Genomic DNA, 15891 nt, shown 5'->3' on the forward strand with positions numbered 1-15891 from the left:
TCATTCATTATGAATTCAGATTATAGTGTGAATAGAATTGTCAGAATTCATCTTTTAATTTTAAGTTCTTCAAGTAAATCAAGTGGCCTAAATTTTCTCTGCAGTTTATCTAAAATGCAAATGGATGCAGCATTAAAAATGCAATGTTATTGGTGTTTTTCTTTGTTGTCAAACACAAGTGCAGCTCTCTGGCCTCGGGATAAAACTGTGTACTACATCACGATTGTGCTGTTCTGTCTCTTTTCTACAAGGAAAAAATAACTGAATGTAAGTCATTTTTAATGTGTGACATGTAGTGAGCCAATCAACATTCCCTCAAGGCAAGAAATTAGCTGAAGGATGATACAGAAAATGAGCAGTAAGACCTTGAAGTGACACTAAATAATCTCCACCGAGCCCCAGAATAATGAAACTCTTCAGGTGGTCTGGATTAACAGATTTATCCCGCACAGTGCAGCAGCTCATCATCACCACGTGGTCCTGCAGAAATCATATCATACGTGCACGTGTGTCTCTTGGGACTAATAAAACCTGCCCTGACACCTTCAGTACGCGATGTGCATATTCATCAACAAACCAACCTGCAAACACGTCGCCTTATTGCTCTACGCCTCACCGGCGCTGACATGAAAGAAAGATTTTTACAGTCATGCAACCCACTCAGCACATTTTCCCCCAAAGGAGATTTTATTAATTGGAGGCACATAAGCTCTCCTTCCCTCTTTTTCTCGTATGCTAACGTGCGAACCTCCCATCAACGCAAACACAGGGGAGCATTCCTAATCCAGGTGCAGAGGGAGGGCGGGGTGGGGGGGGTTAAACCCTCTCAGGTTGGTAATTAGACTCATGCAGACTTGTTATTTATTGATACAGGGATCCACTATTCTGAACCCTGAAGGTACGGCCCTGGAGAGTACGTTCAGTCTTGGTGGTCTATTTTCAGAATTGTTACAGGAAGGACTTGCTTTAATGGACCCTCTGTTCATTAGAGGAGTTTGATGAGCTACTTTTAGTCGTCTCTCTGCTGTGAAGTCGAGATGCTCTATTGTGTTTGAGCGAACGCATCTAAGAGCTCGTCGTGTTCCTCGCCTCGGCAAGCTCCGACTCCTCACTGCTACCAAACGTCCCGTTTCACCAAGCCTCATCCCTCCCACCACCTGCTCCCTGATATTAATGTTTGTGCATTTGCGTGGGGCGGTGTGAACGTTGTTATTTTTCTGAGGGAACTCCAGCCGACCAATCTAATGAGGCCCAGTTTACATTTCGCAGCGCAGAAGGCCGAGGTGGCGCTGCAGCACAAACATGAATTATTAAAAGCCATATGTGGTAGATGGCATTCTCCTCTTCTTCCTCAGCCCCGCAGACACCAGCAGATGGTTGCTGTGAAGATGCTAAATATTAAAGGGCCTCCCCTCACTTTGCTCCTCAGGTCCCCCTTCTTTAGAAACACTTTGGAGTTCTTTGCCATTGTTTTTGTTTTGTTTTGTTTTTGCGTCGAGGCTAATGGGGAACTGTTAACTGCTGTTTTTTTGAGGTTGCAGTTCTGCTCTTGTTTTATGATTGTAGAGTAGTTTTTTTTATTGTTCCCCGTGACTTCTGGGAAATTCATTTGTAGATATCTCAGATGACATCATCATGTCTGTTCTCTCTTTTGGAGTTGGAGAGACGCGTGTTTGTTAGAGAGGGATTTGGACAGCAAGGATGTTTTTGGAGCCAAACAAACCTCTGCACACTTAATCTGCTGTTACATTCTCAGGTTTTACTGAAACTCTTTATCTTTATGTGCCTCTTTCCCTCTTTTCTACCATTTTTTTCTTACTGATTATTTGAACTTATAATTGAGTTTTCTCTCACTCTCTGCAACAATTTCACTCTCCATTTGTCTTGCTATTTGCTCCCTCTTTCTCCTAACACTCTGTTTCTCAGAGCATCAACATCAGAGTGTTAGCTAGCGGCCGTTCTCCCACAGTTTCCATCCTGACTCATCTGTGTGTTGACTAAACCCATTTACCCCTGCGCTAGACAATCTTGCCCCAAAGTCATGCTCCCACCCCCACCCCCTCATCTCCTCCCCTCTTGTTTCTCCTCTCTCATCCGTCTTAGCAGAGCTATGTATACATTAAGGAGCTGGCCGGCAGTCGGCTGTGGGAAGTAGGCCAGAAAGGTCTGAGGATTTGTGAGAGAGTCGGTAAAGCTTTCTAAAATTAGTCAGTTTACGGCGAAGCAGCACTGTTTACAGCCACTTTATCATGTTGGGGAGGGAGAGTTACTGTAGCCGGCTGATCAGAGGTCAGATGAGGGCTCTTACTGCCAGAACAGCAGCCAGAGGGTTTTTTTGTTGGAGAGAAGTTGGTGGATTTTCTCTAGCATATTGCTGGGAAATTGATCAGGTTTGACAGCTCGTGTGTAGCCACTGAGCCGATTCCCTTCACCAGTATCGGAGTTCACTTTGCATATTTTCAGAAAAATCTTTGGAGAGGATTTAGCTTCAGCTGAGTTAAAGCAAATTAAAACCACATTTGAGGTTGTGTTACATACGTTTTGAGAACCAAATATCTTATATGAGTTAAAAAAAAAAAGTGACAAAGGAGAACTGGAATCACAGACTGGGCTAGCAGTTAACTCGGCGTTAGCTCTTTAGGGTTATGAAAGTCCTCTTGAGGTTGCAGTCACCTCCAACAGCAGCTTAACCTGACGCTACAGGCCTTAGAATCACAAGCCAGTGAGAGCAGCTAGAGCGGAGAGCTCGAGGAAGATAGCATGGATCAAGAAGATTGAGGGGTGAATGTGGAGGTGTGTGTGTGTGTGTGTGTGGGGGGGGGGGGTTGTGTGTGTGTGTGCTTGTCCTCATCTCCGTCCAGTAACTGGACCGTTTCCCTCTTTCATCTCTCTGCTGCACAGAAACCACACACATACACACACACACACACACACACACACACATGCATATTTCCACCATAGCACCTTCAAAGGCTACAGACCCTGTTAGGGAGCGGTATCAAAGCGTTGCACTCACCATGCGTAGTTTTTAATTAACTGCCTAATAGCACCGTATGGGTCTTATATTGGGTTGCCCAACTTGCGGCTAATCGAGTCAATCAGTGTGGTGCCCAACTGTCTGTGCTCTAACTGCCTTTCTCTTTATTTCAGGTCTTTGATAGCGACGCTGGAGGTCAAGTGTACGCCCTCCCTCCTCGGAGCACTGAGGTGAGTCACCAACTTTGTCTAGTGCGGTTTGTGGATCGTTTAAAGATTCCACCGCCATCTGTCATTCCCGTCTGGTGGCATCATCATGTACCGACTGATCATTTGCAGCAGAAACTCCAGTCTTTCAAGGCTTTGACACACGTGTGAACGATTCTGTGCGCGTCCAACATCAACGGAGGTGTCGATCTGCAAGTGTCCGACCGATAGATTGACGCCATATTTCACAGATTGTTTACAACAGATTGAAACTACAGTGTGGACAGGAGGCCACTTAACCACAGAAGTTGATGGAGGGTTTAAGTGTTGACCGGAAACATTGATTGAAAGTGTTAGTGTATGCATGTATACCAAGAGTGTTGATGGATTGCTGGGTGTGAATTATGGCCATCTGAGCAGTCAGACGTTGCGGCTGCAGCACTTGTTAGGTTATTGTGCATGCCTACGTCAAGGATGTGTGAATTATTGCTGTGAGATTCAGCTCCAAACCCCCCACCACCACCACCATCATCCCACCACTACCAGGGAAAATCATCGCCTTATGAAGTGATGGTGAATCCTTTACTGTTTACACTCAGTTTATTAAGGCGCACCTGGATTAATCTAGTGTAACACATCACTCATGCTGTAAATCCTCCCATCAAATTATAATCCTCCCATCAGGAGGATTATAATTTCTCATCTAAATGGAATTCGGGTGTCATGAATGTCAGTAAGACCTAGTTCCTCATAAACCCCCCAAAAAAGATGTAAAAAAAAAAAAAAAAGAAGAAGAAGGAAGTCTTTAGATGCCTTGATGAAGTGTGTTGCTGACACATGAGCATAATGGACACTTTTAGTCTGTAGAACGAGTGTTATGAAGTTCCACAGGATGCAGTGATTCATAGTCTGATGAATGTGACAAGTGTCATAATGTGGCCCATTAAGAGCCTGGAAACGGACCCGGAGCCGGAAGCAGTTGAGGGGAAACAATGATGGCCTTCATTGGGTTGATGCTTTAATGTTGCTTCAAATACGGGAGTTTCCCTCAGGGCTGGAGTGTTTCGATTAGGCTCACTGGAGTTCATTTTGATTTAGGGATTAAGACTCTTCAGGGCGGGCAATGAGTGAGTGAGCGAGCGAGAGGAAAGCACAGATGTATTGATTTTCCTCGACATATTCTTTTGCTAAGTCTTGATGACTTTGCTCCTGTAGTCCTATTTGGGCTGCAAATCCCTGGAACGGCTCTATTAAACAACCATCTTCTTCTAATCCTTTGAGGTGAAGTGAAGGTTGTAATTTTGTTAGTGCAGGAGTTTCATTCAAACGGTGTCAAAGATTTTAACCTACCAGCTGTCTCAACAGGGTGAGGTTGTGTTGACACAGAAGCTCAACATCTATCCCAACTAAAAACTGTCAGTACTCCCGCTATTAAGGTTAAAACTGAGCTCACACTGGTGCAGTTTTACCCTTCAAATCTTCCAACCACCCACTCCCTCCTGTCAGCAAAGGAGGGAGAGAATATCTGTAAGAAAAATGACTCTCATGTAGAACGCAGTTATTTTCTAACTTAAAGCTGGTCGCTCACACATTCTAAAGATTAATTGTATAAAAAGTTTGCTTGTTATTGCAGAGTAAATTCCACAGGAGGCCCTCTCACATTCCTTTCCTGTGGCAGGAAGAATTAAAATACAGAAACGCTCCATTTTTAGCCTCCATGGCTGGTGAGCATCCAGCTGATCTTTAACGGACAGAACCCTTTTTTTTTTTTTTTTTTTTTTTTTGCTGCTGCCCACAAACACACACCTCACCGTGTGTCAATGAGGAACTTTGGGTGGAGCTTTCAGGAAACTACGAGTAATGCTCTTTTAATAGCAGTAATAGAGGGAAACTGTCCTCCACTGCGTCTTCCTCATGGTCAGGCCGTCCGTTTGAGGCAGTGCTGTAATATTTGTGTTAGTCAGTTGCTGAGACGAGGATGACGGGGTGTATTTATGCCGCAGCCTGCAGTTACTTCACGTTTCATCTTTTGAAACTTTAGGGTGGAGGACGGGTTCGTATGGAAAGAAGTTCCACACTTGAGAGAGGAAAGACTGGAGCCTTGGTTTAAATGATTTGGCTGAATGTAAATAGCCTACACACTTGAACCACACAGGGCTCTTATTGAAGTCGGAGCGCGTGCCTGTACCGCAGCCTTGGCAGCTGTTGACGGAACGTTGACCAGGCAACCGTCGGCCTGTTATAACCCTCTCCGACCATGAATGGGTGCACAGTGTTAGTCAGCCGCTGCTAAGGTCAATGGAGGCAACCAAATCTTAGTTTTCCGGTCACGCCATGTCGCTGGGATGCAAATGAAGGCGGTTATGCAACCATTTGCCATGACATCTTGTTTGTATGGTGACCTCACATCCTGAAGCGGGTGGGTACAGGTTGAAGAAGCACCTTGTGTTCCTCCATCCCAACAGGTTTGGGAAAGTTTTCGCTAAGAACATTAGTGGCTTTTATTTTGGCGGGCAGACTAAGCGAAGGGACATTTTGATGGAAAATGAGGCTAATGAGGCCTGCATGGCTGTGTTTATCTGAGCACTGCTTGTGTGTGTGTGTGTGTGTGTGTGTGGGGGGGGGCTCTGAATCAGAGACCTTAGAGGGTCCTTTTGGCTTTTTTATCTGGCAGGGAAAAGGTTTCTTTCCTCTGGAAGTGATGCGTCAACAGCATGTGTTCACATCAGACACAGGGTCTCACTCACACACACACACACACAGACACACACACATACACACCAGCTCTCCATTTTTACAGTGGTGCACTTAAACATTGCTTTAGCCACACTTAGTCACCAAGGCATTTATCCCTTGTAGCCGAAACCAAGAAGTCATTTTTCAGAAGTGCTGAGTCACCAAATGGCTTCAGCCCATGAGGTTTGGTAAATTTGGTGTAACTGAGTGTTTCCACAAGACCCAGAGCTTCAACAATTGTGGTCTTATGCTGCACTGGCGTCTCCCAAAGCTCCGCAACACCACAGTGGTGCTTTTCCCTCCAGAGACACTGAGTCTCAACCAAAACCCCCAAAATGGCTGCCTGTGAGGCCAAGTGGTGGGCTTAAACCCCCCTGCCTTAATACCCGCCTCAAACCACACTGCTAATTCCACCAACAAATATCACTCAAGCACCCGGTCTAAAACTCCAACACATTTTGAAATTAAATAGTCATTTTACATCATCTCTTGTGGCCTTAAATAACTGCAGATATTTTGAGGCCTGCCAGTTCATCCTTGCCAATGGTCTTGTGTACACGATCATTACGACGACCATTATGTGAAGCAACTGCCGTCTATGTTGTCAAATGAATTTCTGAGAGGCTAATTGTATGACATCTTTGCTCTGCTGCTTGATGCACAGCCAAAGCATTTAGACTAATGGAGCAGCATTGATTTGTGTGCTGCTACTCAAAGTCTCCCTCTCTCTCGACCTCGCTGGGCTTGCGTCTCTTTAACTCCCTCCTCCATCCCTTGCTCCTCACCCCTTTAAAACTTCCTTCAAAACTCTCACTCCTGTACCTCTTCTCTCCTGCTCCAGAGACTGGATGTGCTGACCAATATTTACTCCATGTCGCCCCCCGAGGGTGGCGTGTGGGACAGCATCGGTGACGCCACGGTAATGCTGATGTGCGTCTACATGCCAGACGACCTGACAGTTCAAGTTCCCGTCACAAGAGAGCAGACGGCGGCCGACCTTCTCGCTGCGGCCTGCAAGGTTGGTGTGGGCGATGTTTTTGCCGAGGGATGATGACATGTTATGAGACCGGTCACAGCAACAAAATAAATAAATAAATAAATAAAGATGTAATGTGGATGTCTAGTAGAATACTGTGACATCATTACATGTACACTTCGTTCCCGCTCTAAAAATAAAATCCTGTTAATGGTAAAGTGGTCTTTGTTGGAGCAGATGCTGCTTTACTCTCCTGAGGGCTTGCAATAACACGCCTGTTCATCCGGTTTCACGTCACTCTGTCCCCTAAGAATGACGGACGCATCCAGGCTGAAATCCCCCCGGGCGGGGCGATATTGTTCACCACAAATTTCTCATCACAAAGTGTAAATTCAGTGAATAATTCACGCCTCGCAACAGCTGTCAGACCAGGCGTCGGTGTGTGAAATATGTCTGTAATTCCGCGCTGAGCATTTGGCTCTCCTGTGTAAAAAGGTGAAACAGCTGGACCCGGACCTGCATTACCTCCGACTGCACAAGCGAGCTGGACGGGACACGGAGGTTCGTTTAGTTGGGTCTGGCGAGCTCGTCTGCGATGTGGTGAGGAGGACGTACACAAACACACATGGATCCAGACTGATCCTCATAAGCCAATGTTAATGAAACTGGATGGATTTGTTTGATACCCCCCCTGCAGGTTAGTGATCAGCTGGAGGTGGTCCCGCTTAATGTGTTTACGCTGCACATGAGCAGGCCGAGTGGCAGCGGGGATTTTGGTGAGTCAGCTACAGATGCGGAGGGATAACCCTCAAGCATGTACATGTCCTGATCCTGTCCTCGTCCTCCCAGGGTTTGCAGTAACAGGACATATAGACAGTCAAAAGAACAGCAGGATCTTTGTCAGCGAGGTGCTACCTGACGGGCTGGCCTTCAATCAAGGTGCCAACACGTCTAAAAATAGCAGATCATCCCAACAACAACATCACATGTGTGTTATGTGTGCGTCTTATCTTTAACGTGCTTATGTGTGTTCCCAGGCTTGCGTCCAGGAGACGAGATCCTGGTGCTGAACAGCCGCAGTGTTTCGGGTCTTGACCTGGCACTGATCCAGACGCTGTTTGCTGAACAAACCCTCCACCTGAGCCTGAGGCGGGACGGACCGCTGCCTCCAAACGTGGCATCCGACCACCCGCCTCCTCCTCCCAAATACAAACACCGAGCCAAGTCCTCCTCAGGTGCTTGAATCAGAATGCATCACAAAAACACATCCCAGGAACAAACATGTCGATGTGGTCTATGTTTGGACTTAGAGGCTGTGTACTTACTGGAAACACTTAAGAGTGAAAGTGAAGTAGCTGCTGATACCATCTGTTGGCTAGCTTGAGTGTGCCAGACGATGAGAGACACAGAGACATTTTAGCTTCTGTGAACAGCGATGACTCGGCACACCCGTCCTCACTACCGTGTACACATGTAGGCACAAGTGGAGCTCTACTTTCAGTAAGTGGCCCCTCAGCGAGGTGCGCCGGTGCCACTGGCCGAATTAGAAGCACGATTGACCCGTCTATTTTTGTTTTTAATGATCCTTGTGATGTAGGTTCGTTTGTCTGAATGGTTCGGTCGAGGGACGAGCTAGGTCTGTCACCTGAACCCTCCACTCGTCCGTCCCGGCGTCCCATTCCTCCAAACTCTCCATCCGTCTTCAGGGTTTCAAAGTTTAACTTAAGTGGTAGAAAGCAGCAGATGAAGATTCACAGCGCTGTGAACGGCCAGGAGGGGCTGTTGACCGCAGAGGTCTCATTATCTCTGTGGATGGATGGACTCCTGTCAGCTCGGTTTAGTCTCACCGTGGAGCTGGAGGAGGTCGCCGGATCAGAGCTTGTGGAACGACTGATCACTTTCCTTATCATGTCAGAATCATAAAATGTTCTAGCTTTATAATTTGATCATTTTGCTGCAGCTTGCTAATCAGCTTAATTGATTAATCAACTGATTTTTTTTTCAGCACAGGGAATAGCAGGAGCTCCAGGAGAGTTAAAGATGAGAGCAATCCTTATTATCAACAATTATCTTAATGTTATATTCATTATGTTTATCCATTACTGGAGAGTCAGTGTAAAGTAGCACTGCACAGTTAATGAAGATGGACTCAAAATCACATTATGACCAACTGGAATTTGAAATCTGTGGGCGATATCAAGGGTGTGTCAGAATACCATTTTAGATTAAATATTGTGGTCCTACACATCATATTCTACAGACTTTAGTCTACATCCTTGTTTGCATCCCTCGAAAAAAATCATATCATTATCATTTTAATGGGTTTTTTTTAATTAAAGTAATGGGAAAAAAAGTACGTTCCCTGTCATTTCAACATCAGTCAACATAACTGAAGTTTTTTTTTAATTTCATTTTTGTCAAAACTGCTCAACCTTGAATTGAATTATAAGAATGTAAAATGTGTAATAAAAACACGTGATGACATTACCCCACTGAGTCAACACAACCACCACCTGAAGACAGAGAGTGTGTGTGTGTTTGTGCGTGCCTTTGAATGAACTATATCCAACTGTAACTCTGCAGGTCACTTTCTCCTCCAAGATGAGAATATTTTTATTCCTTTTCTTTCCAAAAACAGTCCTGTAGTTTTGGATGCGTCATTTTGATGGTAGTTATTCATTAGTATAGCGTTTGCCTCCGCTACAGCTATAATTGAACACAAAGGGATTAATGACTTGAAGCCCTCATTACAGTAAGTGGTGTGATCAAAGTGCCTGCAGTTTCCTTCTTGGTCCCTAGAGGGCACATGATCCCAGGCTGTCTGATAAGGAGGCAGGGAGGTAAATGCTGATAGTGGGGAATTAAGACTTGTCAAACACAGACTACACAAATGATTTCATGAAGCGTTCCTGGAGGGGAAGTTAAGCGTCATCTTGATTCATTCAGCCAGATGTGAATACACAAGACAATTAAAAAAAAAAAAAAATTTAAAAAATCTAAAGTCATTCGGCTCCAGCAGTCAGATATTTGCTCGACAGTGATTGCTGGTTCAGAGAGGAGAAGTGGGACTCAGCGGGAGGTCCGGAAGTTTCCTTTTTTTTCCCCCTGCTGTCACATTGGCCTACCTCCCAGGCTACAGTCACGAATAAAGTCTTTTCATGTGCCAAACGCTACAGAGTTTGTCCTTGATTTTAATGAGCTGTAGGAAACATTGGGTAAAACTCTGATAAATATCACGTTGTCAGGTTTCTTACACAAATATATGATTCATCATGATGGATTTTTAGGAAACTTCAAACTAGTTTTCCTTTCCAGGCAAACAAGTAAAAGATAAGAGCCTTTAATTAGGATTGCCAAGAGTTGTTTCTGTCTTTTTTTGGGATGACTGAACACTATTGTCATTTTTAGATTGCAGGCATGTGTACAGTCTGTGCGACTGGCAGGCGCCCATGGTGGATTTAGACTGCAGCTCGCCACTATTGTTTGTGTTTTGTGGTCAGTAGAATGATGGATTTGAGCGAAAACCACCGTTGCACAGATGCAGTGATGGATGGTAGGAGTGTAAAACTTTCCCTCCTCTCTGTCTCCATCCAGACGTGTGCGCTGCAGCTGACAGTGGCGAGTCCCTCTGCGTAGGACCGGGAGACGGACACTCCCTCACCCGCCCACACAGGCCTGTTCAGCACAGCAAGGTAGGTGGCGCTAGAAAGAACCTACTCCTATTGTTAGGTAGACATTCACGTGTCACTTCCCTGCCAGGTTTGTGTGCGTTTGATTGAAAAGTGTTGTGTGTTTGTGCCCACTCACAATAGCAGCTGGGGGGGGAAAGGGGGGGCTGTCAGAAACCAGACTGGCACCAATTCCTCAGATTACCATAATTAGGATTCTCCATCATAGCCATCGGTATCAACACAGCTTATTACTGTCACACAGGATGAAGACGGAGGGAAGAGGCAGTGTGACACTCCCACTGCCTCCAGCATACTTGTTTGTCTTTTTATAGCTGTGAGGACCCTCACTGACACAAAGTGCCCCCCCCCCCCGCACACTCATGCACAGCACAGGCTGCCCATGCATGTACACAAAAGCTGGCATCCGCACCTTTACTCACACATCCACCATGTTTCAGTTCTGCGTGCTGTATCCAGCTTGGTCAGGTTTTGATGATGAGGATGAGGTTATGTGCCTTGGTCTCTGGACTAGCGCCTCCTCTGGTGTGTCAGGGCAGCGGCTTGGGCTGGGGGGGGAGGGGGGGATCCTCCCACGTGCTACGTCCCCCTGGTGAATATCCTCGCCGTCAGGTAATAGATGCAGCACGTGTGATGGAGGAAGCATGTGGTAGTCCGCAGCACTCCCCACAGCAACAGAGGGGGTGGCAATGTACAAGTGGAGAAATAAAATGTGGGGAAAAAAGGAGTGTGTGTGTGTGGCCGTCGGGAAAAGCGCAATGACATGTCTGGAAGTCTGGGAGCGAACGTGTGCCCTCCTGCATTTTCACCGTGTCTTACATTGATGCAGCTACTCTCACATGCAGTGTAGCTGCTGCTCGCACATCTACTAACCTGCGCTCAGTGTAAATTGGAATAAAAGGGGGAAAAACTGTGTGTTGTTGTGCTAATTAGTTTTAGCCGATGGTAAATCTAAGTCAAATATCCAGAAAGCATCATTAATTGCAGTGATTTTGCTTTAATTGGCTGTGTCAGAGGATGCAGTGCAGTATTTGACCCGAGGTCAAAGACTGGAGGTGGATTAGAGAGGACAGCTCGCCATCGTCTCTCTATCTTCACTCCATTTTTCTCTTATTGTTTGCCCGGCGACATGAGTCAGTCCCACTGCACTGGAATCTGCACTGCACCACTGCTGCTGGTGCTCAGTTCCCTGATGCTTCTCTTATCCAGGAATGAATGGAAGAAAGGAAGATGATGCGCGTGTGTGTGTGTGTGTGGGTGTGGGTGGGGGTGGGGGTGGGGGTGGAGAGGTTCATGATGTGTGTTTTTATGTCAGTGCATACATTTGAGACACAGAAGGGAGAACAAGCTCTCCATCAGGGAAACTCAGCCTCTATGAAGGCGATGAAAAAACCCAGCAGGGTGAGATATTGATACTGGCAAATCAGATTTTCCTCTGTCGCAAAGAAGAAAGGATTTTAATCACTGCATGGCCATCACGTTGCTCTCTGGGGCGGGGAGAATGGAAGTCTCCGGGTAGAAAATCAGCTGTGTATCAGCATATAGGTGTGTGTAGACGGTGTTGTGAAAGTCAATAGAGATGGATGGACAGGAAGGACCAATTTCAAGCTTCTTGTCACACCTTGTAATCGGCTGCCTCACTAGACTGACTACCTTTGATTAATTGCTCCGTCGCATTCCAATTTGTGCTTATTACACAAGAGAACTGTGTGTGTGTGTGAGTGTGAGCGAGAGAGAGAGAGAGAGAGAGTAGTGCTTACTAGGCAGAGTGAGCAGTGTTCATCAGGGTTCTGATTGTAATTCAGGTGGTTGTGAGTAACCCAGTGATATTTGGAAATTGGATTAATGCAAATGTTGCAGTACCATTATTAGCTTAACCAATCGATTGCAGAAGTCAACTGAATTGGTTCTGGGTAACTGCCACAAGGAATCTCAAACTGAATGGATTTGACATGCATTGCACAGTTATTATCCCGAGGTGATGCAGCCGTGAGGGGTGTGTATCGACAAAACGAGAAATGCAGCATCCAATTTTGTTTTTGCCTTAAATAATCTGTGCTAGTTAGGCATCCGCAAGTCACAAACCTGTCGGGGATTTGAATTTTAAAAGTATTCTCATGCATGCAAGATGTCGAAGGACCGATGGAGGAAGACGGGAAGTCATTTAGCATGTCTGGAAGAATGCATGCTACCAGTTCACTGTTGGGAGGTCACACGCTTGAGTCCATGTACATGCAGACAAACTAACAAGGAAAGGTAGTATTAAGTATAATAAGAGTTGCATGTATTGTTCAGCAAAATAGTCTCAAATATTGAATTGCTAATTAACGACCAAAATTAGCTTTGCTCCAATGTCTCCCACAACCTCTCTGTTCTCATTTTCCAACTCCTTAGCAACGGCCTTTTTTAAGCTTCTTTAAAAAAAAAAAAAAACAACTTCCAAATTCACAAGTGTGGTATTTACTGACGCATCTTATAGCACAAGGTTAAAATACATTTCTTTTCTGAGTACACAAACCTTGTTTAAGGCATTCAACCAAAAACCCTTTCAAGAATGGATGCTAATTTATCTTCAGGATTTTAGCGCTCATTCCTACACCAGTACATAAAATCTGCTACGTCTGCTAGCAGGTTCGTGTGCAGGATTCGTCTCGTCTGTTCATTTCCCTCCTCACCAGTTGTCTAAATGAAACGTGCAGAAGAAATCATCTTTTTAACAGCCTGTATCAATAAAAGCACAACATTTTTTCCTCTCACTATGAGTAGACTAATTAATTCACTTGTAGAAAAAACTAATCAGCTTTATTCTGATAATGCTATAAAACTGAAATGCATAAACTTGTGAGTGCCTGCTGTTCTTAGCCTCTGAGAGTAACACGAATACCTTTTGGGATTTGGAACGTCACACAAAACAGGCTGTTGTACTACGTCAGCTCAGGATTTAGGAGATCAGAATGAATAGGTCTGTGTTTTCTGACATTTTGCGAAGAATTTATTTAATAAATTGTCAAATTAATGTAAATAGTGGATTGTCATTTTGTATGATTGAGTGTATTTCAGCGTAGTGTTGTGGCCGCCGACTATAATCCATGTATTCATTTTATACTATCAAGTTGTGACTGGATGTTTGACTACTTCCATGTAACTTGTCATGTGTATTATATTACGAACACTGAAGTTTATTCAGATTTGGCCACATCAGCAGTCGCCGGTCGAGTCTCGCATTAAACCAAAGATTTAAGACATATTAAGCCTCTCCGTCCGGACCAGACATTCCTGTAAGAGCATTTCAGTGGTCTTAAGAGGAGACCCACTGAATGACTGGAGCCGTCCCCAGTCTGTTCGTAGTCCTGAAGATAATACTGGGCTCTTGGAACACGTTTGAGTCTGCAACATGTCCACTTTTCTCCTTACCTCCATTTTTCTGGATTTAATCTTTTTTTTTTTTTTCTTTTTTTTTACATCTGTCCTCTGAGAGGAGTCTTTTAAAACTTTTTTTTTTTTGAAGTGCGCGATGAAGAGAAAGTAGAATTACAGCTGAATTATTCAGTTTCAGTCCCCCTCCCTTTTGAGCCTTAGACTTCAAAAAGATACAGTAGATGCCTTCGGATATTAGGCGCTATCATCTCCTTTAAACATGATCCCATCCTCCTCACAGCTACAACTGTCCCCTCCCCAAACTTTGGAGTGTCTTATTTACCCATCTTGCGTGTGTGTGTGTGTGTGTGTGTGTGTGTGTATCTGTCTGTCTGTCTGTCTGGGGGTGTGTAATCCAGGGAGGTGTGTGTTATGACTAAGCCCATCAGCAGCCATCTGGCTGTGAACAGGCCAATAATCTGGCTTTACTGTCGGCACTGCAGTTAACGCTAGTCTGCACTTGTCAATCCATCCCACTGACAAAACAAGCTTGAGAAATTGAGATAAAAACTTGGAAGGAGCAACGGAGGGGACATCAGGGACCCAGATCCACCGTGACCCAGATCTGGCCGAGGTGACCACAGCAAGGACATCCAGCATGGCTATAGCTGTACCGATAGTCACCCCGGCGGTGAACAATGACAGGCCTGGGCCTTGCCTCTACCTCCCCACCTTAGTGGAGCTCTTTGTGCGGGACCAGACCCTGGCTCAGGCCCTGTGCTCCCTACTGGCCATGTGCTGGTTCTGGCCTTCCAGATGTGAGGAGGGAGAGAAGGATCTGCTCTGGGGATCCATCCTGATCAGCCTCGGACGGTACATTAAAGACAAGCTGACGTGCCTGGCCAGGAACATGGCTGAGTGCCTGCTCTGCCAGAGAGGTGCTAAAGGGGACAAACGACAGGTAAATATTGGCTGTGGGAGGTTTGACCTGAGGCACTCCTACAACTCCCAGCAACCCTCTGTGTGTGTTAACAAAATATCTTCAGGAGCCTGGGAAAATGTTAAAGTCTGAGAACATCAGCCTCATATTAGCATGTTAGATTAGTATTCTGTGTAATTTCTATCAATTATTTGGTACATATTTTTCCCCCCTGCAAGCCCACACTCCACTGCACGGTTTATAGTTGTGGCAGGTAGCAGGTCACAAGGTCATGGTATTAGCGCTGGCGCCGCTCCTCTGGATGTTATCTCAGCAGTACATGCTGTTGTAGAATTAACTGCACTTGCACTTAACGGCCTTATGGGTGTGTATTCACGAGGTGGCCCTGTTATCTGTTCCCATCACGTCGGCGTTGACAGTTGTACGCGGACGCTAGTCCACGGTGCTCCTGAATCATGCAGATTGAGTGTTCTCTGGGTCAGAAGGGGGAATAAACCCAGCATTAGTTATGCCAGGCTTGTATTCCATCAGGCTGTGTTAACTGTTGGCAGCAAGCATTTCCACTTAGCCTCTCATTTTGTAATTTAATAATAATAATAATAACATATGGTTCCTGCGTTACTGTTCTTTGTAGCGGCTTTCATGGAGTGGAGTGGATCAGAAAAGCCTAGGGGACTCAGCAGAATGGGTTCTTTAATCTGAAGCTGGTTTCATTATAAAAACACACTCTCCTCCCAAAGTCCTCGGAGACTTGGTGGAATAATATTTGTTTAGGATGAATAATAAAAGCCGTAAATGGGCTGGAGTGGAGCGCGACGGGACCAGCCCTCCTTCTCATCTTCCTTTCTCCTCCCTTCCACTCTGTTTGATTTATGAGCGCACGTCTTCATTTATTGAGCTTTGAAAAGAGGATGGCATCCCGGCACTGTAGCCTGCTACCATGGTAAATGAATCAGCGGCCGGCCGGTTGGCCTGCTCGCCGCCAGACCGCCTCGCTCCGACTTCTCTCC

General features: G+C 45.5%; 1 protein-coding gene across 6 annotated transcripts in view; it reads left to right on the plus strand.

Annotated features, from left to right (window-relative positions):
- tiam2a (TIAM Rac1 associated GEF 2a) overlaps positions 1-15891 on the plus strand; it is an 83509-nt gene that overhangs the window by 49269 nt on the left and 18349 nt on the right. For all 6 annotated transcript variants that reach the window (XM_086181808.1, XM_086181804.1, XM_086181806.1 and 3 more), the window contains exons 9-15: positions 3151-3207; positions 6761-6937; positions 7391-7495; positions 7593-7671; positions 7745-7834; positions 7933-8130; positions 10490-10587. In XM_086181808.1, coding sequence (XP_086037934.1) covers positions 3151-3207; positions 6761-6937; positions 7391-7495; positions 7593-7671; positions 7745-7834; positions 7933-8130; positions 10490-10587 — 804 coding nt within the window. The remainder of the gene's footprint in view (positions 1-3150; positions 3208-6760; positions 6938-7390; positions 7496-7592; positions 7672-7744; positions 7835-7932; positions 8131-10489; positions 10588-15891) is intronic.

This window comes from Aulostomus chinensis, chromosome 17, assembly GCF_037954235.1.
Source record: "Aulostomus chinensis isolate RoL2024-O1b breed Wild chromosome 17, RoL_Achi_v1.0, whole genome shotgun sequence".
NCBI lineage: Eukaryota > Metazoa > Chordata > Actinopteri > Syngnathiformes > Aulostomidae > Aulostomus > Aulostomus chinensis.